General features: G+C 44.0%; 1 protein-coding gene and 1 long non-coding RNA gene across 8 annotated transcripts in view; both read right to left on the bottom strand.

Moving 5' to 3' along the window:
• The window catches only part of khdrbs3 (KH domain containing, RNA binding, signal transduction associated 3), a 215,991-nt gene that overhangs the window by 20,089 nt on the left and 170,778 nt on the right, over positions 1-25,124 (bottom strand). For all 7 annotated transcript variants that reach the window (XR_013576457.1, XR_013576456.1, XR_013576459.1 and 4 more), the window contains one exon: positions 20,295-20,353. Coding sequence is in view for 3 of the 7 variants with exons in the window: in XM_078540958.1 (XP_078397084.1) it covers positions 20,295-20,353 (59 nt within the window). In the remaining 4 variants the exon portion in view is untranslated. The remainder of the gene's footprint in view (positions 1-20,294; positions 20,354-25,124) is intronic.
• On the bottom strand, positions 18,771-20,286 carry LOC144679956 (uncharacterized). The gene is made up of 3 exons (XR_013576460.1): positions 19,744-20,286; positions 19,235-19,352; positions 18,771-19,096 (listed from the first exon to the last, which is right to left on the bottom strand). It is a non-coding gene; the product is annotated as an uncharacterized LOC144679956 (long non-coding RNA).

Genomic DNA, 25,124 nt, shown 5'->3' with positions numbered 1-25,124 from the left:
TTTCCCCAGCCTCATTATGTAAGGGGTCTAATGTTCACTTTGGTCTCTCTCTTCCTTTTTATATATTAAAAGAAGCTGATACCGTCAAGATTTTATATTACTTGCTAGTTTACCCTCAAAGTTTATTTTCTCCCTTTTTTTTTTGGTCATCTGTTGTTGGTTTTTAAAACGTTCCCAACCCTCTGGCTTACCACTAATCTTTGTCACATTGTATGTCTTTTCTTTTAGTCTGATACTATCCTTAACTTCCTTGGTTAACCATGGTTGGTTTATCCCATTCCTTGAATCCTTCTTCCTCACTGGGATATATCTTTGTTGTGAGTCATAAACTATTTTCTTAAACGTTTGCCGCTGTTCATCAACCGTTTTTTTCTGCTAAACTACTTTCCCAGTCCACTCCAGCCAACTCTGCCCTTACTGCTTTCTAATTACCCTTATTTAAGTTTAGCACAGTTGTTTCCGACCCAAGTTTCTCACTCTCAAACTGAATGCTAAATTCTACCATATTATGGTCACTGTTTCCCATGGTATCTTTTACTTTGAGATCATTTATTAAACCTGCCTCATTACACATTACCAGATCCAAAATAGCCTGATCCCTGGTTGGATCCACAACATATTGTTCTAGGAAACTGTACTCAAAACGCTCTATAAATTCTTGTTTGTGGCTACCTCTGCCAATTTGATTTTCCCAATCTACATGAAGATTAAAGTCACCCATGATTAATGTACTGCCTGTTTTTACATGCCATCATTATCTCATGATTTAATCTCTGTCCTACAGTATAACTACTGTTCGGGGGCGTACTGACTACTCCCACCAGTGTCTTCTTCCCCTTGTTATTTCTTACCTCCACCCATATGGATTCTACATCTTCCGATCCAAGATCATTTTGTGCTATCGTATATATTCCATCTTGTACTAACAAAGCTACTCCACCACCCTTTCCTTCCTGCCTGTCCTTTCGAAAAGTCACATACCCCTGAATATTTAGTTCCCAGCTTTGATCTCCTTGTAACCGTGTCTTCGTAATGGCTATAAGATCATACCCATTAACATCTATTTGTGCCGTTAATTCATTTATTTTGTGCCGAATACTATGTGCATTTCAGAGCCATTAATTTTGCCTTTTTACCATTTCCCCCCCCTTTGACCTTCTTGCTGATGTTTTTTTTAAATGTTTGTACACCGTCCCTTCCCGTCACACTCTGGGTATCATTACCTAAATAGCTGCCTTGCAAGGCTGCCATACCCTTCTGCCTTGTATGCCTATGTATCCCCTTTCCAGAACCCTCCCCACCTCTATTTGGTTTAAAGCCCTCTCTATAGCCCTAGTTATTCAGTTCGCAAGGATACTGGTCCCAGCACAGTTCAAGTGAAACCCATTCCACCGGAACAGCTCCCTTCTACCCCAGTACTGATGCCAGTGCCCCATGAACTGAACCCTATTCCTCCCACAGAAATCTTTGAGCCATGCATTTAACTCCTTGACTCTATTTACCCTATGCCAGTTTGCCTTTGGCTCAGATAGTAATCCCGAGATTATTACCTTGGAGGTTCTGCTTTTTAATTTAGCACCTGTTTAAATTCTTCCAGCAGAACCTCCTTTCTAGTCCTATCAATGTCATTGGTACCGACGTGGACGACTACAACTGGATCCCTCCCCTCCCACTCCAAGTTCCTCTCCAGTTCTGAGGAGATGTCCTTAACCCTGGCACCAGGCAGGCAACACAGCCTTTGGGGCCCACGGCTGCAGAGAACAGTATCTATCCCAATTATACTGTCCCCTACCACTACTATGTTCCTATTTTCTCCCCCGGCACTTGAATGGCTCCCTGTACCACGGTGCTGTGGTCAGTTTGCTCATCCTCCCTGCAGTCCCCATTCTCGTCCACACAGCTTACAAGAACCTTATAACTATTGGACAGTTGCAGGGGCCGAGGCTCCTCAAACGCTACCCCCTGGGCCCCCATACCTGTTTCACCTGCAGTCACACCCTTCTGTCCCTGATCACAGACCTAATTTGAATTACCTAATCAGAGGGGTGTGACCACCTCCTGGAGCAAAGTGTCCAGGTAATTTTCCCCCACCCTGATGTGGCGCTATGTCTGCAGCTCGGACTCCAGCTCCTTAACTCAGATCCGAAGTTCCTCGAGCTGCAAACACCTGGTACAGATGTGCTCGCTCTGGGTCACCTTGGTGTCCAGCAGCTCCCACATGTTGCAGCAGCAACACATCACCCGTCCTGCCATTGTGATTATATTTTATTCAATTTATTAATTAATTACTCTAGTATCCCTGCTCTTCACACTTCATTTTTTATACACACCAGTATTGATCTTATACTTAACAAGCTATCTGTGAGAAAAAGAGAAAAAAATACTAGAGGCCTAAACACAAACTAAAGACCTTAGTTTTACTTTAAAGGCTAGAAATACTCACCAATCAGCTGCTCTCCACACTCTTTTCCCTCTCGTGCTCTTTGATGGTCTATCATTCTTCTTGCACTCTCTCACTGGTAAAGGCCACTCTCCTCTCACTTTCAAATTGTTAAAGGCCCCACTGATTCTCTTGCCTTTTCTCGCTGTAAATGGCCCTGCTGCTTTTCTCAAGCGTTCTGGCTGTAAATGACCCTGCTGCTTTTCACAAGCGCTCTAGCTGTAAATGGCCCCACTGCTTTTCTCAAGCGCTCTTGCTGTAAATGGCCCTGCTGCTTTTCACAGGCACTCAGGCCTGCCTGCTGCGCCTGCCCGATGAAGAAAAAATCCTGCCCAGAGTTTCCGCTTTGATGCAATCCAGGCACAAATTACACTAGTTTTCTGAAATGATGTTATGGTTCAAGCTTACGCTCAAACCTTTCTGCATAATCACAAAACTAAAGTCTTCCATGAAGCAGTGCAATCGGGCAGTTTTTTTTAAAGTAAGGAGAGAAAAAAAGTGATGTGTTTAAAAGTGCTAACTTGGTGCAGTTTTATTAATATGCCTGAAAGTGGCTCTATCACAAAATAATAAGGATTTTTAAGAATGCCTCGCCCAACACCTTTGAGTTCCACCACCTGTGATTTTAAATACCTGAAATGACTTTAAAAAGCTATACTGAACACACTTATTAGTTTCATTGGTGTACACTAGTCAGCTTCTTAGTAACTTTTACAAAATGACGATTAGAGCCCTTGTGCCTTAAACAAAGCTTAATCTTAAGAATCTCCTTGAAGGGCTGTGGGTGAACATATTAGGTGGAAACTTCCAGTGGAATTTTCTTCAGACTAAAGCAAAGGATTGCAGAGAAAAGCTAGTATCTTTAATAGTGCCCATGTAACTACCAGGGATTGTCATGAAAATCCATCTGGTTCACTGGTGTCCTTTAGGTGAAGGAAACTTACTGTCCTTACTCAGTCTGGTGTACACGGGACTCCAGATCTATAGCAATATGCTACACTCTTTAAATGCCTGCTGAAATGGTCTAGCAAGCCACTCAGTTGTCAAGAAGTGGTTCACCACCACTTTCTCAAGATAATTAGGGACAGGTAATAAATGCTGGATACTCGCATGCTGTGAATGAATAAAAAATTCAATTTACACAATTTTGTACTTATGCATGAAATTTCGACTTTTTGTGCTGGTGTGGCAGACTGCCGATGAACTTGCGGAAAACTGTATCCTAACGTTTGTTAGGAGTCAAATTTTATAACATACAGCTTTAATTTAAGTTTCATTTAAAACTTGGTCAAGAAAAGGAGAATAGTTTAGAGATGGAGAGGGTAGACTTTTGAAAATGGGAAGTACTTTTCTAGTTCCTGGAAACTGTGAGACAATGTTTTTTTTGCATTATTTGCCTACGTATTCATTCATAACCAGCTCAAGATCAAATGCGAGGAGAATACAGCTAAATGCTCTTGTGAGACAGTATTCATTAACTAGATACTTTCTAACAGTGGGTTCATATTTATTTATGTTTAAAAACAAACTTGTTAATGCAAGGGCAATATATTGAGCAGATCTAATGCTACTGGCATTGCAATATAGACTGCTGTTGTTAAGGCCATAAAACGTAGGGGCCATTCGGCCCATTGAGTCTGCTCCGCCATTCAATGAGATCATGGCTGATCTGATAATCCTCAAATCCACTTTCCTGCCTTTTCCCCATAACCCTTGATTCCCTTACTGATTAAAAATCTGTCAATCTCAGCTTTGAATATACTTAATGACTCAGCCTCTATGGTACAGAATCCCACAGGTTCACTACCCTGAAAGAGAAAATTCCTTATCTTGTCTTAAATAGGCGACCCCTTACTTTAAGATTATGCCCTCTGGTCCTACACTCTCCCACAAGGGAAAACAACCTCTCAGCATCTACCCTGTCAAGCTATCAAGCCCCCTGAGAATCTTATATGTTTCAATAAGGTCACCTCTTATTCTTCTAAATTCCAATTAATACAGGCCCAACCTACTCAACCTCTCCTCATAAAATAATCCCTCCATTATCCGGGATCAACCTAGTGAGCCTTTTTTGGACTGCCTCCAATGCTACTATATCTTTCCTTAGTGGTCTAACTAGTATCTTGTATAGTTTTAGCAAGACTTCCCTATTTTTATACTCCATCTCTTTGAAATAAAGGTCAACATCCCATTTGCCTTCCCTATTACCTGCTGAACTTGTATGTTAGCTTTTTGGGATTCATGCACAAGGACTCCCGAATCCCACTGTGCTGCAGCTTTCTCAATTTTAATAATATTCAGCTCCTCTATTCTTACTGCCAAAGTGCATAACTTCATATTTTCCCACATTATATTCCAGCTGGCAAGTCTTTGCCAACTCACTTAACCTGTCTATAATTCCTCTGTAGACTCTTTGTTTCATCCTCACCATTTGCCTTCCCACCTATTTTTGTGTCATCCGCAAACTTGGCGATAGTACATTCATTTCCTTCTTCTAAGTCATTAATATACATTGTAAATAATTGTGGCCCCATCACTGATCCCTGTGGCACTCTAGTCACTGGCTGCCATCCTGAAAATGCCCTCCTTATCCCAACTCTGTCTTCTATTAATTAGTCAATCCTCTATCCATGCTAATATACTACCCCCAACACCATGGGCTCTTAACTTAAGTAGTCTTATGTGCGGGTACCTTATCAAATGTCTTTTGGAAATCCAAATATATGACATCTACTGGTTCTCCTTTATCTATTTTGCTCGTTACCTCCTCAAAGAATTCTAATAAATTTGGCAGGCAGGATTTCCCCTTCACGAAGCCATGATGACTCTGCTTGATTATATTCTGCATTTTAAATGCTCTGCTATTACATCCTTTGTAATAGACTCCAACATTTTCCCAATGACGGATGTTAAGATAACTGGCCTATAGTTACCTGTTTTTTGTCTCCCTCCCTTTTTGAATAAGGGCGTTACATAGGAGGTTTTTCAATCTTCTGGGACTTATCCAGAACTAAGGATTCTTGGAAGATTACTATCAGTGCATCCACTATCTCTGCAGCTATTTCTTTTAATATCCTAGGATGGAACCCATCAGGTCCAGGGGACCTACCGACCTTTAACCCCATTAGTTTCCCTAGTGCTTTTTCTCTAGTGATAGTTGTTGTATTTATTTCCTCTGCCCCCTTCTGTCCCTTGATTATTTAGTACTTTTGGAATGCTATCAGTGTCTTCTACCGTGAAGGCTGGTGCAAAGTATTTATTCAACTCCTCTGCCATTTCCTGGTTCCCCATTATTTCCCCAGCCTCGTTCTTTAAGGGGCCTATGTTCACTTTGGCCTCTCTCTTCCTTTTTATATATTTAAAAAAACTCTTACTGTCCGATTTTATATTACTTGCTAGTTTACCCTCAAAGTTTATGTTCTCCCTCTATTATTTTTTTGATTATCTTTTGTTGTTTTTTAAAACTTTCCCAATCCTCTGGCTTACCACTAATCTTTGCCACATTGTATGTTTTTTCTTTTAATTTGATACTATCCTTAACTTCCTTGGTTAACCATGGTTGGTTTATCTTCTTCCTCACTGGGATATATCTTTGTTGTGAATCACAAACTATTTTCTTAAACATCTGCCATTGTTCATCTACCATTTTTTCTGCTAAACTACTTTCCCAGTCCACTCCAGCCAACTCTGCCCTCATTCCTTTGTAATTACCCTTATTTAAGTTTAGCACAGTTGTTTCCAACCCAAGTTTCTCACTCTCAAACTGAATGCTAAATTTAACCATGTTATGGTCACTGTTTCCTAGGGGATCTTTTACTCTGAGATCATTCATTAAACCTGCCTCATTACACATCCAAAATAGCCTGATCCCTGGTTGGATCCAAAACATATTGTTATGGGAAACTGTCCTGAATACACTATGCTCGTGGCTACCTCTGCCAATTTGATTTTCCCAATCTACATGAAGATTGAAGTCACCCATAACGTACTGCCTTTTTTTACATGCCCTCATTATCTCCTGATTTAATCTCTGTCCTACAGTATAGCTACTGTTAGGGGGCCTATAGACTACTCCCACCAGTGTCTTCTTCCCCTTGTTATTTCTTACCTCCACCCATATGGATTCTACATCTTCCGATCCAAGATCCTTTCTCGCTATCGTGCTTATTCCATCTCGTACTAACAAAGCTACCCCACCATTCTTTCCTTCCTGCCTGTCCTTTCGAAAAGTCACATACCAGAATATTTAGTTCCCAGCTTTGATCTCCTCGTAACCATGTCTCCGTAATGGCTACAAGGTCATACCCATTAACCTCTATCTGTGCTGTTAATTCATTAATTTTGTTCCGAATATTGCGTGCATTTTAGTAAAGCGCCACTAATTTTGGCTTTTTACCATTTTTTCCCCCTTTGACCCTATTTGCTGCTTTTTTTAATGCTAGTACACTCTGTCCCTTCCTGTCATACCCTTGTTCTTTAGTCAGCTGAAATTTCTCTCAATGAGAAATGGGAGACTGTGTTTTCTTGGTAACTAACAATTCATTGGAATGTGCTGTATGGATATGTACTATTTTCAAATAGGATTTAGTGGATTGTTAATTATGGAACAGATATTCTCTCTGACCTGACTGGCTGTTCCTTCGCTCTTGATATCCTGAAGAAATTTCATTCTTATTTTCTGTATGCTGACATCTGAAGCATGTATGCAGTTTGAGAATATATTCCTGGAACATGCCGCTAACTACATCTTGTCCATCTAGATGTGCCTATCCACTTTTACGGCAGAGTATTACTGGTGGTGGGGGGTGGGCACACAGTTTGTGCTGGGGAGGAAGTCCTGCCCCTGCTCAGCCGCAGCTCCATCATCCCAGCAGTGCCAGAAGGGCATTAGTGGGCGCTGCTGGGACTGCTACCAGGAAAGGAAGAAGAATGCCCATTGGAACCTGGGAAAATGCAAGTCTGGTATCTTGGACAGGGAGGACTTGGGCAGGTTGGTGGAGGTGGGGTGGTGTGTTTAACGGAGCAGATGGATAGGAAGGAAGGAAGGGGGGGTGGGTTCTATCTTAGGGGGCTGCCCCCAAAGATAGTAACTCCCTTCCTTCCCACCCTTTGAAAATTTTTTTTTGAAAAGCAGCCTGCCCACGCCAACTGTTTTATAGCGTGGGAAGCCATATTATCAGGTTCAATTGGTTTGTTCACAAGTCCAATTGACCCTCAATTATTTATTTAAATGTGGCGGGCGAGCAGCCGATTTTGGCACCTGCCTTATTTTATGTGCCCCCATCCCTGCCAAAAATATGCCCAGCAGGGATATGTAAAGTTTCACCCTTAGTCTCTGCAGTCCTTCAGTCAACCATAGAAAAGTTACAGCAAAGGAGGCTATTCGGCCCATCTTGTCCATGTCAGCCCAAGGACATCCAGGTGCCCTTTCTAATCCCACCTTCCTGCACCCGGCCCATAGCCCTGCAGCTTACGGCACTTTAGGTGCAGATCCAGGTACTTTTTAAAAGAGTTTAAAGTTTCTGCCTCTACCACCAACTTGGGCAGCGAATTCCAGCCACCCACTACACTCTGCATAAAAAAGTTCTTCCTTATGTCCCCCCACTACACCTTCTGCCACCTGCTATTTGTACCATCATTTGTGCTTAATAACATGTTCTTTCATTTGAGATTAGTCTCTTAAATGGCTTTTGAAAATTTACATCCGCCATGCTTACTGCATTTTCCTCTCTGCTAATCATTTCCTAAAATAAGCAGAGCCTTTACGTTTACTGCAGAGAATGGCACTGCGGGGCTCACTGCGTCTGCTGATTCTATGCTGGGTGAATCTAAAACTAACTTTTCTGTATTGACTTCTGCTTTGAATGTTATTTCATTAAACTAGTTATGTGTTACCTGCTGTTTACAAATCTTTGTCAACTGTCAACAAAATAACCATTCAATTTAAATGTTCATTTAATGAGACTGGAGGATTAGTGGAAGGTAGGATAGAAGGCTGAGAACTGATCATATCTGTTGGAGCACAGGAATTCTTAAAAGCCTTTAGAACCATAAAACCTGTTGAAGGGTGGCACTTGTGGCTGTTGAAAACAAATCAGGCTGTATTTTCTCTCTCTGTTTATTGTACATGAATTACAGATTATTTGTCTCCAAATAAGTGATATATATATAAAAAACTAAAATGCAACTTTTATTTTAAGGAACTTTCTGCGGAATGCCCAATTATTGGCATATGTGGAGGTTTATTTTCTTTCAAGAATGACTGCAGCTTTTTGAGATCAAGATGTTCTTTGCTGTCAGTCTATTAAGTGGTTTTACTTATGCATTCTTGTCACTACACTTGCATAATTACCAGAGATTGGAAATAAAGTGGAAAGTAGGATTGGAATGGTGGTAAGTTTACTGAATCAAGCAAGATTACATTGAGATTTACAAAAAGTTCCAATATGCACCATATCAGGAACCAAAAGTTAAAGTCTCCAGGGGAAGCAAGAGATGCCCCTCAGACATCTTCCCTAAAATGTAAATCTTATAGCATTCCAACCCTTGAATAATTTCTAAATCTACCATTCCTGCTAATTCTGCTTTGTATTACTGTAATAAAGGTGATTAAAGTCATAAATATGTAATCTACACCTTCAGTTATAAGTTTGTGTCCCACTCTACTTTCAGATTAACTATCTTCATGTGTCACTATATTCAGAGCTGTTTTTGAGCAGTTAGCTGATGGTCAGCATTTGCTATTTTCTAGGTTGGCACATAAGCATGCGTGAGTTGGTATATCATTTGACAAAGATGACATCACAACTAAGTTTGATTCTGTCCTCACCCACACTTGAATTTCCAGGAGTCATTGGATGGCTTTTAGGAGTGAATATCTGGTCAATTTTTACCTCCCCAACCTGGGGTCTGAGATAAATGTAACAAACCTACAGCCATCCTTTCTGAGATCAGCAAAGGAATCAAACCTAGGAACTACTATTCTGAATGGCTTAGAAGATGCATGTAGTCAAGGATGAGAAAATACCACTTTCCTCAGTATTACTATCCTAGTTCAACTTTGCTAAGGTATTTGTCTCTATTAGTTTAATTGGCAGATTATGAGATTAAAATTTACCTTCCACAAATTTAAACATAAATTTGTTGGTCCTATTATTCTAACTACTATGAATTAGTGTTAAGAACTTAATTTATTTAGTCTACTTAAACCCCTGAAATCCTCCTCTCTAGACTGTAGAACTCAAACGTTATTAATCTTTCATCGTTAAAGAAATCATTCTCACTGCTACGAAAGCTGCATACTGCAGATGCTGGAAATCTGAAAAACAGAAAATGCTGGAAATACTCAGCATGTCAGGAATCATCTGTGGAGAGAGAAACAGAGTTAACATTTCAGGTCAATGGCCTTTTGACTTCAACTAGCAAGAGGCTGAACCTCAGGGGCCAATGAAGCAGATGATAGAGGGGCAGCAGAAAATGTGAGGTGCTGGCAGTCCTATCATGCACTTTCCACAATATCAGAGAGAAGGGAAGAGTCACAGACCATTGCAACAATTTTATCCATTAAAGTGGCTTCTTCTGGAACTTGAATCATAGCACAGGGCTTAGGCCCCACAAGCCCTGATGACAGCCGTGCAAACTACGGATGACATTTCTGCTGTTGTAAACAGGATAATAGCTACATTAACCGTGGCTTTAGGTGATGCCACTAATTTTGTCAAAGCTCTTCTACTGCAGAAAGGTAGCAGTGATGTCCCCTGGCTCAGGAGAAGGATCATGTTGAAAAGGGAAATGGAAGTGGTAAATGCTTTCATGACTCACCCCTTCCCTGCTCCTTCCCCAATCTCAATCACTATCAACATGTTGTCTACTACCTTTATGACATAGTCTGCTCCTGTATAAGCACATGTGCAGCAGCCTTTGGCGGGCCTTCACAGGCCACAAGCCATCAGAAAGCAAAGAAGGGATCAGAGCAGCTCTTTACTGCTTCTGCAGCTTGTGAGGTTGCATCGCATAGGAGCACAAAGGAAAGGAAAAGGGGTTTTGTAGTTCATTGAGAGCATGTACATGGGTGTTTATGGTGTGTCAGTAAATTATTTAAATTTACCCCCCACCCGCCACCCCCACAGTGCTGCTTGGTGATGAACGTGAAGACATGAACTGATGGAGGCCTACTGGTGCACGTGCAATTGGTAAATGGATAGTTACAGTACTGCTTTGTGTTAGTGGGGATGAGGGAATATGACAGTTACTTTGGTTCATTGCAAGTGGCTAACTGAAGCTTTGCTGCTCAGGATGCCAAAGTAGATCAATGTCATTGGCTAATCTGGTGTTGGAAGCCCATCTTCACCTTCCTCTTCCTTCAAGCCAATGCAGTCCTCATCAGATATAGAACTAAGCAGCCTGTTCCACCAGCACATCTACCCTTCCTGACAAGTACTGAAGAGTAGCTCCTGACCAGCCCATACACCTGAAGTGCATTTTGAGCACGTCGATGATTTGCTTGTGACAACATTTGGTTGTCATATGACTCACGATGCAGCATTTTGGTGGTCACTGGTGGAGTTCTTCAGAGGTATCATTCGTTAATTTTGAAGTGGGTTTTCTTCATCACCTAGCAGCAACCCCTTAAGACTGGTTCTAGGTAGCAAGAGATTCGGAAAGTTGCAGTGCTTCAGTATGAAAGCATCACAGAAGCTGCCAGGGTAATTTGATAAGGTGAATTCAAAATTGGCTTAGTTGTAGGAGACAGAGGGTGATGACAGAAGGATGCTTTAGTGAATGGAAGCCAGTGTCCAGTGGCGTACCACAGAGATCTGTGCTGGGTCCCCTATTATTCATCATTTATATAAATGATATAGATGACAATATGGTGGGGAGGATTAGTAAGCTTGCAGATGACACAAAGATTGGCCGGGTGGTTAACAGTGAGGTTGAGTCTCTTGGGCTAAAGGAAGATATAGACAGGATGGTCAAATGGGCAGATAAGTGGCAGATGGAATTTAACCCTGAAAACTGTGAGGTGATACACTTAGGAAGGAGCAACTTGACAAGGAAGTATTCAATGAACAGCATGACACTAGAAAGTTCTGAGGAACAAAGGGACCTTGGCATGTATGTCCACAGATCTCTGAAGGTGGAGGGACATGTTAGTGGGGTGGTGAAAAAGGCATATGGGACACGTCTTTATCAATCGAGGCATAGATTACAAAAGTAGGGAGGCTATGTTGGAGTTGTATAGAACCTTGGTAAAGCCACAGCTGGAGTACTGTGTGCAGTTCTGGTCACCACATTATAGGAAGGATGTGATTGCAGAGGAGATTTACCAGAATGTTGCCTGGAATGAAACATTTAAGTTATGAAGAGAGGTTGGGTAGACTTGGGTTGTTTTTGCTGGAGCAGGGAAGACTGAGGGGCGACCTCAAGATTATGATACAAGATTATGAGGGGCATGGACAAGGTGGATAGGGAGCAGCTGTTCCCCTTAGTTGAAGGGTCAGTCACGAGGGGACACAAGTTCAAGGTGAGGGGCAGGAGTTTTAGGGGAGATGTGGGGAAAAACCTCTTTACCCAGAGGATGGTGACGGTCTGGAATGCGCTGCCTGGGAGGGTGGTGGAGGCGGGTTGCCTCACATCCTTTAAAAAGTACCTGATGAGCACTTGGCACATCATAACATTCAAGACTATGGGCCAAGTGCTGGTAAATGGGGTTAGGCAGGTAGGTCAGGTGTTTCTCACGTGTCGTTGCAGACTCGATGGGCCGAAGGGCCTCTTCTGCACTGTGAAATTCTGAGAAACCTGGCGGCCTGTAAAAACGTTTTCTTGAGGTCAGAACACCAGTCAAACATTAATGGAATGAGATCCTTTGTGGTTGCCAAATGCTTCAGGTCAATTTATTGGTGCTCTGATTGCCACATATTCAATTGATGGCATCCTGCACCTGTGAGAAGCTAGCCAATGATATGAATCTGAATTCTCTAGCTTTGTCATCATAGGGGGAGTTTACATAACCTCACAGACCTGGCAAATAATTCATTAGTCACCTGCTTTATTCATTTATGTGCAGCTGACTGCAAGAAACTTAATCTGATCTGGATTTTCAACCTCAAGGCGGTTGGAGAGAGTCAGCAAAATTCCAGGCTCAGCCCACCTGGCTTGGAAGAAAGTGTCCACCAAGGAAGGATGTTCGTTGGCCGGGGCCGGGTACAAGCTGGAGAGGTCAGCTGACTGGGGACAAAGTGCAGCCACAGGGGCTGCAGGGTGTGGAGGTGGGCTATTTAAAAAGCCTGCTTTGGTGTCGTGTGACTTTTGTCCCAGTGAACAAAACACACAAGTCCTCCAACGCCACCCCCCCCCAACCCTCTGAACACTCCGCATACCCCATATGTGCCAACTCATACCCCCCCCCCCAACCACCCATGACCCCTCATGGCCCCCATGCTAGGCTCTGCCCTTCCACCTATCGCCTATGTCCCCTATGCCAAGCTCTGGCACTTACATGCCCATTGACCCACTGTACACTTTCTAGTACTAATGAACACCACAATGTAAAGTGGGATCTGTAAAATAAAGAGCTTTGAAAAAATATAATCAATTGATAAATTTCTCCCATTACATAAAGTCTGGATGGCAAGCTAATAAAAGTGTCAATCATCCAGGCCCTTTGAAGTTTCCAAAACCACAAACATTTTAAACCACTTGACTTAGGTCAACATTGTGAAATTGACCACAAGAGATCAGAGAGCCTGAGCTGTCAATCAAACAATGTTTCCTCTGGGGAGCAGATGTTCTGTTATTCTAATAGATGTCCGGGCTCTCAGCCAAGCCTCATTATATATGCTTAAGGGTCAATGGACATGGAAGCGCCAGAGCTTGGCAAAGGTGGCCTAAGGGTGGATGGAGAGACATAACTTGGCATAGGAGGCATGAAGAGAACCTTTTAAAAGGTCTATTCATGCACACTACGGTTCATGACTCCTCTAAGGGGCTGTGAGCCACGATTCTTTAAAAACCTGGCCTGACTTCATGAAAATCACAGAGGAGTAGGAGATGCAATGAAGCTGGCCAGGTCAGGGTGCTGGACGTGGTCTTCTTATGGGAAACCTACCCTTTAAAGGCACTCCCAAAAATTGGACAGCTCGGAAATGGGGTCGGGAATCCCGGAATCAGGACCCACCTGCCATTTTTAAAGAGCTCCGGGGTCAATCCGACTCGGTGAAAATCCAGGCCTTTATCTCCAGTAACAGCCTGGAAGGAACCAGTGGCAAAATGTTTGAGGGCAGTGGAGACTTGGTCAGTCAGTCAGTGGTAATGTGCGGCCACCAGGTCAAATTGGTGCAAGCCTTCTTCTAGAATGCTGCAGATGTCTGTAGCCTTCTGATGATACAACCTCAGCTTTCAGAAGCTCTCCTCTTCAGTGGTCAAGAAAGCAGAGCTTTGCCTCTCGACCCAGTTACGTGGGTCTCGCTTCCTGCAAACTCAACCCATCCATTGCTTCTCTCTCTGATATCCACCTTCGACTCTCTCCACAGCACAGCACACCACTGCTGCTGTGAATGCTGGCTTGGCTTCAGATGAGGAAGATTATTAAAAGCCATGATCACACACATCTTTTTCTCCCATTTACACCTCCTCTAAATACATATTTTATTTCTTTACTTGTTCCATTACCATCTCTTTATGCCTTGCACCATCACCCACCTCTCATTTATCTTTGCTGCCTTCTACCTTAAAATTTGTTGCATCTTCAACTTTTTTCCAGTTCTGACAAAGTAATTGACTTGAAATGTTAACTTTGTTTCTCTTCCAAAGATACTAGCAGGCAGAATACTGAGTATTCCCAGTTTTTAAGATTTCCAGTTTCCATTTTGTTCATCTTCGTACCTCATCCATGCTGACGTCCCCATGTGAACACCTCCAGGCTATGCAAATGAGTCTCTGACAAAAAGTTCTCTCACCAAACTTGTGTCCCAGAGGGAAATGAGAAAATAGCTATGAGAACTGACACTTAATTCCTGAGGACTCCTGACTTTAACCATCCCTATCAATTGCTGCTCCATTATGCCACCATTTCACTGATGTGTTTCCAGAACACTGGGAAACCCATGCAGGGAAAATTAATTTGAAATCACGTAATCACTGCCAAAAACGACAGAAAAGCCTAATTTAAATGTTATAATTATGGACCAGCTTCCCCAGAGTGGATCATTCATAAGTTTTGACATTCACCATTGTCAAAGAGGAAACAGGTGGGTACGTGACAGTTTGGGGTAAGATTTCACAAAGCTGATGGTTTAACATTTATCCACCACTGCCCCCCACCCTGTCTTGGAGGAGGATTAAATTTCCCTCCATAGGCATCCAAACATTTGGTGTAATTATGTCTTGACTACTAAAGACCTCAGCTGGATTTTGTTCCAGCGAAGCAGGTCTCCACCCTCACTGGTTGGAGAACCAGCAGGAACCCTGTGTCACTTCCAAGGGAGAGGGCCGACGCAATTAGGTGCCCATTAAGTACTTAAGTGGCCAGTATTGAGCCTTATACACAATCAAGCCCCAGTGGAATGGAAACCCCACCTCTTAGAGGTGCTGACCAGAGGTTAGAAGCATCACTTGGAGTGGTGGCCACTGCTGACAAAGCACTGAGTTCCAGCCCCAGGATTGTGCTGGATCCCAGGACACAGGTGAGTGAGGGCTGGACAGGGGCACAGGGTTTCTGTGGGGAGCAGGGGGAGTCAGAGGCAAAGTAGGGGGCAGGTTGCTTTCAGCAACCCTATTTCCTGATGCCGGGTCCCTCAATTGGGTACAGTTTTCCAAAGTGGGTTCTCCTGCCAGATTTTCCCAATCCCTCTACCATCATGCCCACTCTGGCGGACTCTACTAAATACAGCCCCTAGTCTAAATCACCTGCCACAAGGCTGTAGGGATCAGATTGGCCACCCAAGTTCCTCTGCAGTCAGTCAATCTGATCCAGTGGGGTCAGGTTAAAATTACTTCCCAATAAAATCGTTTTGGCATTTGTTGCACACTATACAACCTTGCTGTACACAGAGGCCTGCATTCAGTGGCAGCAATCCTCATTGGAAGAGGACGACCAAGAGAAAGGTGAAGAAGCAGGAAACAGCAAAGCTACCTGAATATATTTCAGATGAAGATATGCTGGGCCAGTTAGTTATAGTGACCTGCTTATTCTGCTTCCCAGTAGTCCTTGTTACATCCTTAATCACTGCCTTCAAACTGGATTAAACAACGTTCAAACCAGTCAGATAATTTCCATTTAATGACAAACTGTCAATACAGACTCTGCATTGAGTCACAATTCAGGCCAAAATGACATATGTGATAAAAGGTAATTAATTTTGCAAATGTATCAATTTCTATTCATTCATTATTAAAGTTAACAACCCCTAGTGTTTTTCTTAAAAATAGGTTTACTAATTCTACTATTGCTTTGGGCTGCTCCCCGAATTGCTTCAAAGACATTGGTAGAAGGTGGTTATTTTTCATGTTGAGACCTTTGATATGTTCATAATCAGCGACTTCTGGGTTCTTAACCTGCAGTTTCTGGCTGTAGACTGCTGCATTTCTCTGCTGCTAGGGCAGTGTGGTCCAATTAACTTACTGACATCATGGGGAGTTTTGGTCACAAGAGTTGTTGCCGGGTCTTAAGGAGTTGAGATACAGGGAAAGATTAAACAGGTTAGGACTTTATTCCTTTGAGCGTAGAAGAATGAGGGGAGATTTGATAGAAGTTTACAAAATTGTGAGAGGTATAGACAGAGTAAATGCGAGTAGGCTCTTTCCACTTAGATTAGGAAAAATAAACACGAGAGGACATGGCTTTAGGGTGAAAGGGGAAAGGTTTAGGGGGAACTTCTTCACTCAGAGAGTGGTGAGAGTGTGGAACGAGCTACCATCTGACGTGGTAAATGCGGGCTCACTCTTAAGTTTTAAGAATAAATTAGATAGATCCATGGATGGGAGAGGTCCGGAGGGTTATGGACTAGGTGCAGGTCAATGGGACTAGGGGAATAATATTTCGGCACAGACTAGAAGGGCCAAATGGCCTGTTTTCTGTGCTGTAGTGTTCTGTGGTAGTGAACAGCAGATATGCTGACATCCCGAGAGAAAAAGACTTGCATTTAGTAACACCTTTCATGACTCTGATGTCTCAAAGCACTTTAGAGCCAATGAAGAACTTTTGAAGTGTAATCACTGTTGTAATGTAGAAAATGTGGCAGATAAATTGCACACAGCAAACTTCCATAAATGTGATAATGACCCAAAAATCTGTTTTTTGTGATGCTGATTGAAGAATAAATAATGGCTGGGGATAACTCCCCAGTTCTTATTCCAAATAGTGCAATGGGATCGTTTACATCCATCCAAGCAGGCAGATGGGGCCTCAACTAAATGTCTCATCTGAAAGATGCATTGCAATGGAGTATCGGCCTTGATTTTTGTTTCCTGCAGTGGGACCTCAACCCAAAGTCTTGTGACTCAAAAGGCAGGAGTGCTACAACTGAGCCACAGCTGACACTCACATGAGGGCATGTGTAATTCTCCCATCCCACCACTGTTACTCTGTGGAGCTCCTCACTTCCTAAAGCCCTTATCTGTTCCAATCAGTCTGTCTCTCCCAGGTAGATCCCAAAGCCTTCATGTAGCCAAAGATACATGTGCTGGTGACACTAACTCCCATTGAGAGAATCTGCAGGTCTCACACTACATAGCATGGACTGGAGATTGATGATGCCACGAGAGATGACATCACGCAGACTGGTAGAGAACTCAAGCCATGAGGCCTTACAAAACCTCATACAGTTGCCTTTTTCAATTCCATTCCTGGGATGTGGGTGTCACTAGCTAGGCCAGCATTAATTGCCCATCTCTAATTGTCCTCGAGAAGGTGGTGGTGAGCTGCCTTCTTAAACTGCTGCAGTCCATGTGATGTAGGTACACCCGCAGTACTGTTAGGGAGGGGCTTCCAGGATTTTGACCCAGCGACAGTGATGGAACAGTGATATATTTCCAATTCAGGATGGTGAGTGGCTTGGAGGGAAACTATCAGGTGGTGGAGTTCCAATGTGTCTGCTGCCATTGTCCTTCTACATGGTAGTAGTCATGGGTTTGGAAGATGCTGTCTAAGGAGGCTTGGTGAGTTCCTGCAGTACACATTGCTGCCACTGTGCGTCGGTGGTGCAGAGAGTGAATGTTTGTGAATGGGATGCCAATCAAGCGGGCTGCTTTGTCCTGGATGGTGTCATGCTTCTTGAGTGTTGTTGGAACTGCACTCATCCAGGCAAGTGGGGAGTATTCCACCACACTCCTGACTTGTGCCTTGTAGATGGTGGACAGGCTTTGGGAAGATGACTTACTCGCCGCAGGATTCCTAGCCTCTGAACTGCTCTTGTAGCCACAGTATTTATGTGGCTAGCCCAGTTCAGTTTCTGGTCAATGGTAACTCCCATGTGTTGATAGTGGGGAATTAGTGATGGTAATGCCATTGAATGTCAAGAGGCGATAGTTAAATTCTCTCTTGTTGGAGATGGTCATTGCCTGGCACTTGTGTAGCACTAACATCGCTTGCCAATTGTCTGCGCAAGTCTAGATATTGTCCAGGTCTTGCCACATTTGGACATGGACTGCTTCAGTATCTAAGGAGTCACGAATGGCGCTGAACAATGTGCAATCATCAGCAAACAAACCCACTTCCGACCTTTCGATGGAAAAAAGGTCGTTGATGAAGCAGTTGAAGATAGCTGGGCCGAGGACACTACCCTGAGGAATTCCTGCAGTGATGTCCTGGACCTGAGACGATTGACCTCCAACAACCACAACCATCTTCCTTTGTGCTAGGATGACTCCATCCAGCAGAGAGATCCCCCCGCCCCCCACCCCCCACCACCCCGATTCCAGTGATTGACTCCAGTGTTGCTAGGGCTCCTTAATGCCACACTCGGTCAAAAGCTGCCTTGATGTCAAGGGTAGTCACCCTCACTTCACCGAGTTCAGCTCCTTTGTCCATGTTCTTTTGGCTGAAGATTGTTGCTTCAGCCTTATCTTTTGCACTAATGTGTTGGGCTCCCCCATCATTGAAGGTGGGGATATTTGTGGAGCCTCCCCCCCAGTGAGTTGTTAAATTGTCCACCACCGTTCATGACTTGGTGTGGCAAAACTGCAGAGCTTAGATCTGATCCGGTGGTTGTGGGATCGCTTAGCTCTGTCTATGGCTTATTGCTTATACTGTTTGGAACACAAGTTGTCCAGTGTTGTAGCTTCACTAGGTAGACACTTTATTTTCAGGAATGTCTGGTGCTGCTCCTGGCATGCCCTCCTGCACTCTTCATTGAACCAACTTGTGAGAAGCCAGTATTTTCCTTTTCACAGTTGGGCCTTGAAGTCCTCATTTCTATCCAACTTAGCAGAGCAGAGGGAGACAGGACATTGCTCTCCAGTGAAATGTCTTCTGTGCCATCTTTGCACCTGTATTACTAGTGTAGTTTCACCGTGTGTATACCTCTCTGCTTCGCTTTCTAACCGAAGTGGTGTGTCAAATCTGGAAACTGTGATGGATATAGCACATAATATTGCATACTCAAGACAATTATCTTCCACCAACATCTCTTTTTCAAGAATCTCATTGTTGAAAAGGACCTATTATAGAGAGAAAAAGAACAAAGGTGAGGATGACAAATAGAAGTTAGACATCTATAGTTTTGTGAAAGTAGCTTGCGGAGGTGAATGAAGGGTTGTAAGTAATTTGCAAACACCCTTCTCAGGTAAGTCACTAACCTCATCTTACCCAATGCTCATAAGCTAGTCACTGTTCATCATGACTTCTTGCTGGCTTGAGTTCTTCACCCAAGTCCCCAATCTTAGCCTTCTCACGAGCATTATGCATTGTCTTCTACTGCAGAAAGAGAGGGTGAGAGTTAGTGAATGGCTGTTGAGAAGGTAAATGGAGATATGTAGAGCTTAAGAATATAGAGCATGTGCCAAAAGTCAGAGAAGCAGCAGAATGGAGCGAAGATGGGGAGGTAATGAGTTTAAAGCCAAGTGGGTGGATTGTATGGAAGGACTGCTGGGAAGAGTAGATGGTTATGGATGTTTTAGATATGATAAGAGAATGATCATGTGTGATGTGGTACGAAAAGGAAAAGATGAGTGGGGAAGGCAGGTGCTGCAGTGTGTCCTTGTGACTTTACATTATGTATTGGAGGGGAGGGAAAGTTGAAACTGTCGGGTGAGGGTATGACAGAAGCAATGTGGAGAGAATTTCAGAAATAAAGAACTGTACTCACCCTTGATGCTCTAGTGAGGCCATCAAACTTTTTAAAAAAATACACGATTGCAGGTCCAGGTCAGCCACCTCTGTCCAGATCCACTTACTAATCGTCATGGGATGCTCCTATAGCTGGAGAACAATACCTTCTCTCCTTGGCATGATGTTCTCCATCAGGAACTCAAAGGGTGAAAAATAAGAGCAGTGGTAGCCCTGCAACTCCTGTAATATTTACTACCATTGTTCATGCAAAAATGAAAGCAAGGAATGTAACTTTACTTTAAGAGGAGAATCCAGCTTTAAATAAGCATTGAGAACCCTGCGGGAAACTGCTAGCACATGGGGTGGGAGAAGCATAGTGTGGTACATAAACACCAGCATAAATGAGTTGGGCCGAATGGCCTGTTCCTGTGCTATAATTTCTAAGTAATATTCTTTACATGAAATAGCTAATGCAAATTTCTCATTTTTCATCAAATAAAAACTAAAATACATATAATAATTTGCTACAAAAGCTATTTGCGAGTCTCAAGATAATCAAACTGGATTACACATCAAGGCACTACTTACCATATGATTCATATGTCTCCTGACTGGTTCCATGGCCGTAATCATAGTAATCAGATGCACTGTAAAAGAGAGTTAAGAATCAGAAAACGCGAGGTGAGGTCATAGTAATTTTGCTCAGGCATCAGTTACAATGTGTACTTTGGCTTCTACTTTTCAGGAGAACATAACTAGTTAAACAGAAAAAGGTTAGCAACATCAGTGGACTTGCATCTTAGTAGAAATCTATCTTGGTTCCATACAAAATTCAAGATTTCTTTGGAACAAGCAAAAAAGTGGTTAAAGTGGAGATGATTAATTTGTTTCAAAAAGTGCTGTACTGGTCGTTATAGGAGTAAGTATTATCTGTACTCCATGGGACATCAAGTTTCTGGGAAGGATGGCATGTTATCTGAACAAGGCATATAGAGTTAAATAGTCGAGATGCAATAAGAAGAATAGAAGAAGCATGTTCTGTGCTAGATGTTGGATTTCTAGGCAAACAGATTTTTCTCATTCCATGTTTTTCTATGTATTTTTAAAATAAAATCAAACGAGTACAGCGAATTCAGAGCACTGGTCAACGCGCCCAATTCTATGACTGCAGCATCACAAAACGTGATCTTCGTTTTTAGTTTGTCAGATGAAGTACCAAAAACTGGTGAAAAAAATGTAACCTGAATGAATGGGGCTAGGGGAAAGGAAGTACTCATTCCACCCAAAGTGTTACACTATAATAAAAATAATTGAGCTTTGAACGTCCACAATTATTATGAAGGTTTAATTTATCAGAATATTTAAACAAAGCATTTTAAACAATACAAATAATCTATTGTAGTGACCTTAATTATTTTGTAATTACATTTGACAGATTTCTTTCTAAACTGTCAGAAGAAAGGTTGGCAAAATTCCTTCATTCAAAAAACAGATCCAGTGGGATGTTCCATGCTGCACATTTGAACACTTCTGCAAAATAACTCCTGACAGACACATGATTCTTAGCATTCCATAAACTGTGCTCATTTTGACCTTAAACAGTTTGGCATCCTGCAAAGCTGTAATGCATTTGCCACTGAGAAAATACATTATTCTATTTCTTCACTCAAGACCTGAAGCAAATGGAATACACCAAAGAAATAATGTAATTTTTTTTTTACATGAAAACAACAGGAGACGGGGAACAGAGCTCAAAGTTTTCTCGTAGGGCGGTAATAAGGAGGGAATACAAAAACGTGAAAACAATCAAGTTGCCAAAACCAAATGGCTTAAAAAAAATGCTCTTCTGCAATTAAACTGGAACTAGGTTATTAGTCTGGTTTCTCAGATGTGGAATGGTGGAAGGGCCTGAGAAAAATTGGAACTAGGAAAGTCTATCTCTCCAGTTCATGTGGTATCTCCTTAGTCAGGAATTCTTGGCCTGAATTTTTAGGTCAGCTTGCAGGCAAGATTGGTGGGCCCGGGAGTGGCCAGGAAACTGACTGCTGACCGCGATTGGTCCCCCCAACCGTGCTTTCATGCTGGCAGGCCAATTAAGGCCCGCTCAGCATGAAACACAGCTCCCCAATGGTCGGGAAGGGCCAGGCAGGGGCCTGTTGGTCGCCAGGTCCAATGGTGACTCTGAGGCCAGTATAAAAAAGGCACAGGCAGCCCTTGGAAGGCTGCCAGCGACGAACACATCTTCAGCATTGTGACCACGAAACTATGGCATCAAGTGCGCTGCAGACGCCAGGCAGGAGAGCAGGTTGGGTGGGCACTCAGTCCCCCGTTTGAAAGCCTCGTGGTCCTCCTGGATGAGGTGGCTGCCAGGAGGGACCATCCTTGTCCCCAAGGGTGGGAGCAGCAGGCCACTACATCTTACCAAAAGAGCTTGGGAGGAGGTAGCAGCGCTGGTCAGCAACCATGATGATGCGCGGCACACCTGGGTCCGGTGCCGCAAGAGGTTTAATGACCTGCTGCGCTCAGGAAGGGCGAGTACCGTATTGGCAAGGGTCAGTGTGTTGAAGTGTTAAGGGCTGGCCGTCCTCCCATGAAGCTCAGGGGTGTTAGAGTCCGAGTGTCAACCGTCAATGATGCCAGAGCTGGCCAAGGGGGTGAGCCCTGGCTGCTTGGACTGAGTGTACTGCGGCTCGAGGGCCACGACTCGGATGTGTTCCTCAGGTGGGGTTGGCCAGGCTGCAATAGCGCTGCAGGTACAGAGTGGACTAATCCATGCTCCTCTGTCCTTTCAGAAGACAACCCATAACAACATTGGAAGGTCATGGGCTAGCAGAGGCCCCCAAAACCTCCTAATCCTAATGAAGTATGAGTAGGATGCTCTGGAGATGGAGCATGCACCTTGGTCAACCGGTCGTGGAGAGACTGGGGTGTCAGACAAAGGTACGAGTGCAGTGCACAGGGGTAGAGTTTCGGATGGTGCAAACATTCTTGCGTAGTCCCATCGATGGGAGCCTCAAAATTGGATTCCCCATTGATCATTGAATGTCGATGGCACCATGCAGATTTCCATTGTCTTACCAGAGTGCCTGGCATGCACAGCGATAGTGTGATGACTTAAACTAATGATGTGTTGTTGAGCTGCCTTAGATTTGCCACCACAGGCCCAATTGCAGGACTCCAAAGAGCCACCCCTGACACCAGAGAACTGCCAGGCACCACATGCACCTACCTATGTCACACCCGCTCTCTGAACCAGGCACCAGTGCAGATACCAGCACCTCGGTGCGCGTTAGATCGGTAGCTAGAATGTCGGTGCACAGCGGTGAGGGCATTTTATCCTTACTTGAGGTGCAGGCGGAGGCAGAGTGCCCAGGGCGCCGGCAGTCGGAGGGCTGCTGGAGACCAGGATGATGCTGGGTTGAGCCTCTGGAGTCGTCCATTAGGTGGCTGATTCTGGATCTCCAGCGAGACGTGCAGGAGGATCTGGCAGAGGTCCATGAGGGTAAGCGTGCTGTGCTCTCCGTTATGGAGGAGTCCATGCGGAACATCAGCACTGTATTGACCCTCATGGCCGAGCGCACTGCCTCCTCTGTGGAGAGAGTGGTGACTCTCATGAAGAGGCAGTTCCAGGAACAAAATCAGAGGTTCCTGGGGTTGTGCTTGGACCTGCAAGTCCACACACAGGAACTGACATCAGGTGGTCAATGTCAGTGTTGGAAATGGATGACGCACCCAGTATCCCAGCTAGGTGCCTGTCCATCAATGATGAGCAAGGAGGTCCAGAACGACCTCACATTGGTGCACGAGCTGCCTGTCGTTTCTGCTTGCTCCTCTCGGCGCTCTGGATGATTGCAGCAGCTCCTCCGCCCCTCTGCCAGTGACCGTGGCATCTGAGGCTGTGGCGACTGGGGAGATGCCAGCCATGGCACTGGCCACTCCCTCCCAGGCTGGGCCAGCACAGGCCCCACCGGCCAGGGGACGACCACCAAGGTCATCAAGGCCAACAAGACACCAGAGTCAGCAGGCTGCCTCCAATGTCGTTGCTAGCGAGGGGTTGGGGTGGGGGGGGTGGGGGCACCGAGGCGTAGCACTCACAAATGTAAGTTTAAGGCACCATGAGTAAAAAAAAAAAAAGAGGGAGTGGTCACGGGTGATCTTCTGTTGTGCAATGTTTTGTTTACATGCACTGGTCTGGCGCTGAAGACCAGAGAAGGTTCCATTCATTTGTTTGGTCTGTCAAAATGAGTTAATTTTGTTTTTCATAATGGTCTGAGTCTGCTTTACCTCTTTTATTTATTTGGTGCTGGTTATACAAGTATGTAATGCTGGACGTGGGTGGCTCTAAACTTTACTGCACAGGCACTGATTGGACTTTGGGCTCAAAGGAAAGAGTCATTTCAGACATCTGGGATGGAGACGGCAGCCCTGGCGTGAGATGGGAGTGGTTATTTGGCAGCCTTGCTGAAAGGAGTGTTGGATCATGGCATCCCTGCCTCCCTAGAGGTTACAGAGGTCTGCCTCCACACACTCAGCGTTCTCCTCACTGTGCTCCTCTTCTGACTTACTGTTGGTTTTATCCTCTGCGGCCTGTGAAGCTGAGTCAAGATCCTCTTCCTCCAGTGGCTCTCCCTTTGCCAGTGTCAGATTGAGGAGAGCGCAGCATCTAACCACTATCAGACACCCGCTCTGAATAGTCCAGGCATCGGAAGCGCATCTTCAGAAGACCTATGGTTCTCTCTATCACCGCCCTTGTGGAGGCATGGTTCCTATTATAACGCTGCTCTGCCTCTGTCCTTTGGTGGTGGAGAGGCAACATAAGCCACCTTTTCAATGAATAGCCCCTGTCACCCAGCAGCTATCCATCCAGTCGGGCTGGGGCACTGAACAGCCTCGGCACCTGGGAGTGTCTCAGGATGTAAGCGTCAGGGGAGCTGCACAAGGTACCTTGCACAGACTTGCAGAATATGCATCCTGTGGACACACACTATCTGTGTGCATGGGAGCGCATGGGTGAACTGCAACAATTGTCTATTCCTGTCTGGCGCAAAAGTAAAACAGGAAAGGTGGCCAAACCATGGCTTACAAGGGAAATTAGAGGTAGTATTAGATTCAAGGAAGAGGCATACAAATTGGCCAGGAGAAACAACAGACTTGAGGATTGGCAACAGTTTAGAAATCAGCAAAGGAGGGCCAAGGGATTGACTAAGAAGGAGAAAATAGAGTATGAGAGTAAGCTTGCAGGGAACATAAAAATTGACTAAAAGTTTCTATAGGTATGCGAAGAGAAAAAGATTGGTGAAGACAAATGTAGGTCCCTTACAGTCAGAAACAGGGGAATTTATCATGGGGAACAAAGAAATGGCTGACCAACTAAATACATACTTTGGTTCTGTCTTCACAAAAAAGGACACAAATAAC

This window comes from Cetorhinus maximus, chromosome 4 (genome assembly GCF_964194155.1).
Source record: "Cetorhinus maximus chromosome 4, sCetMax3.hap1.1, whole genome shotgun sequence".
NCBI lineage: Eukaryota > Metazoa > Chordata > Chondrichthyes > Lamniformes > Cetorhinidae > Cetorhinus > Cetorhinus maximus.
The sequence above is the reverse complement of the archived record's forward strand: the minus strand, read 5'-3'. Positions and strand labels throughout refer to the sequence as shown.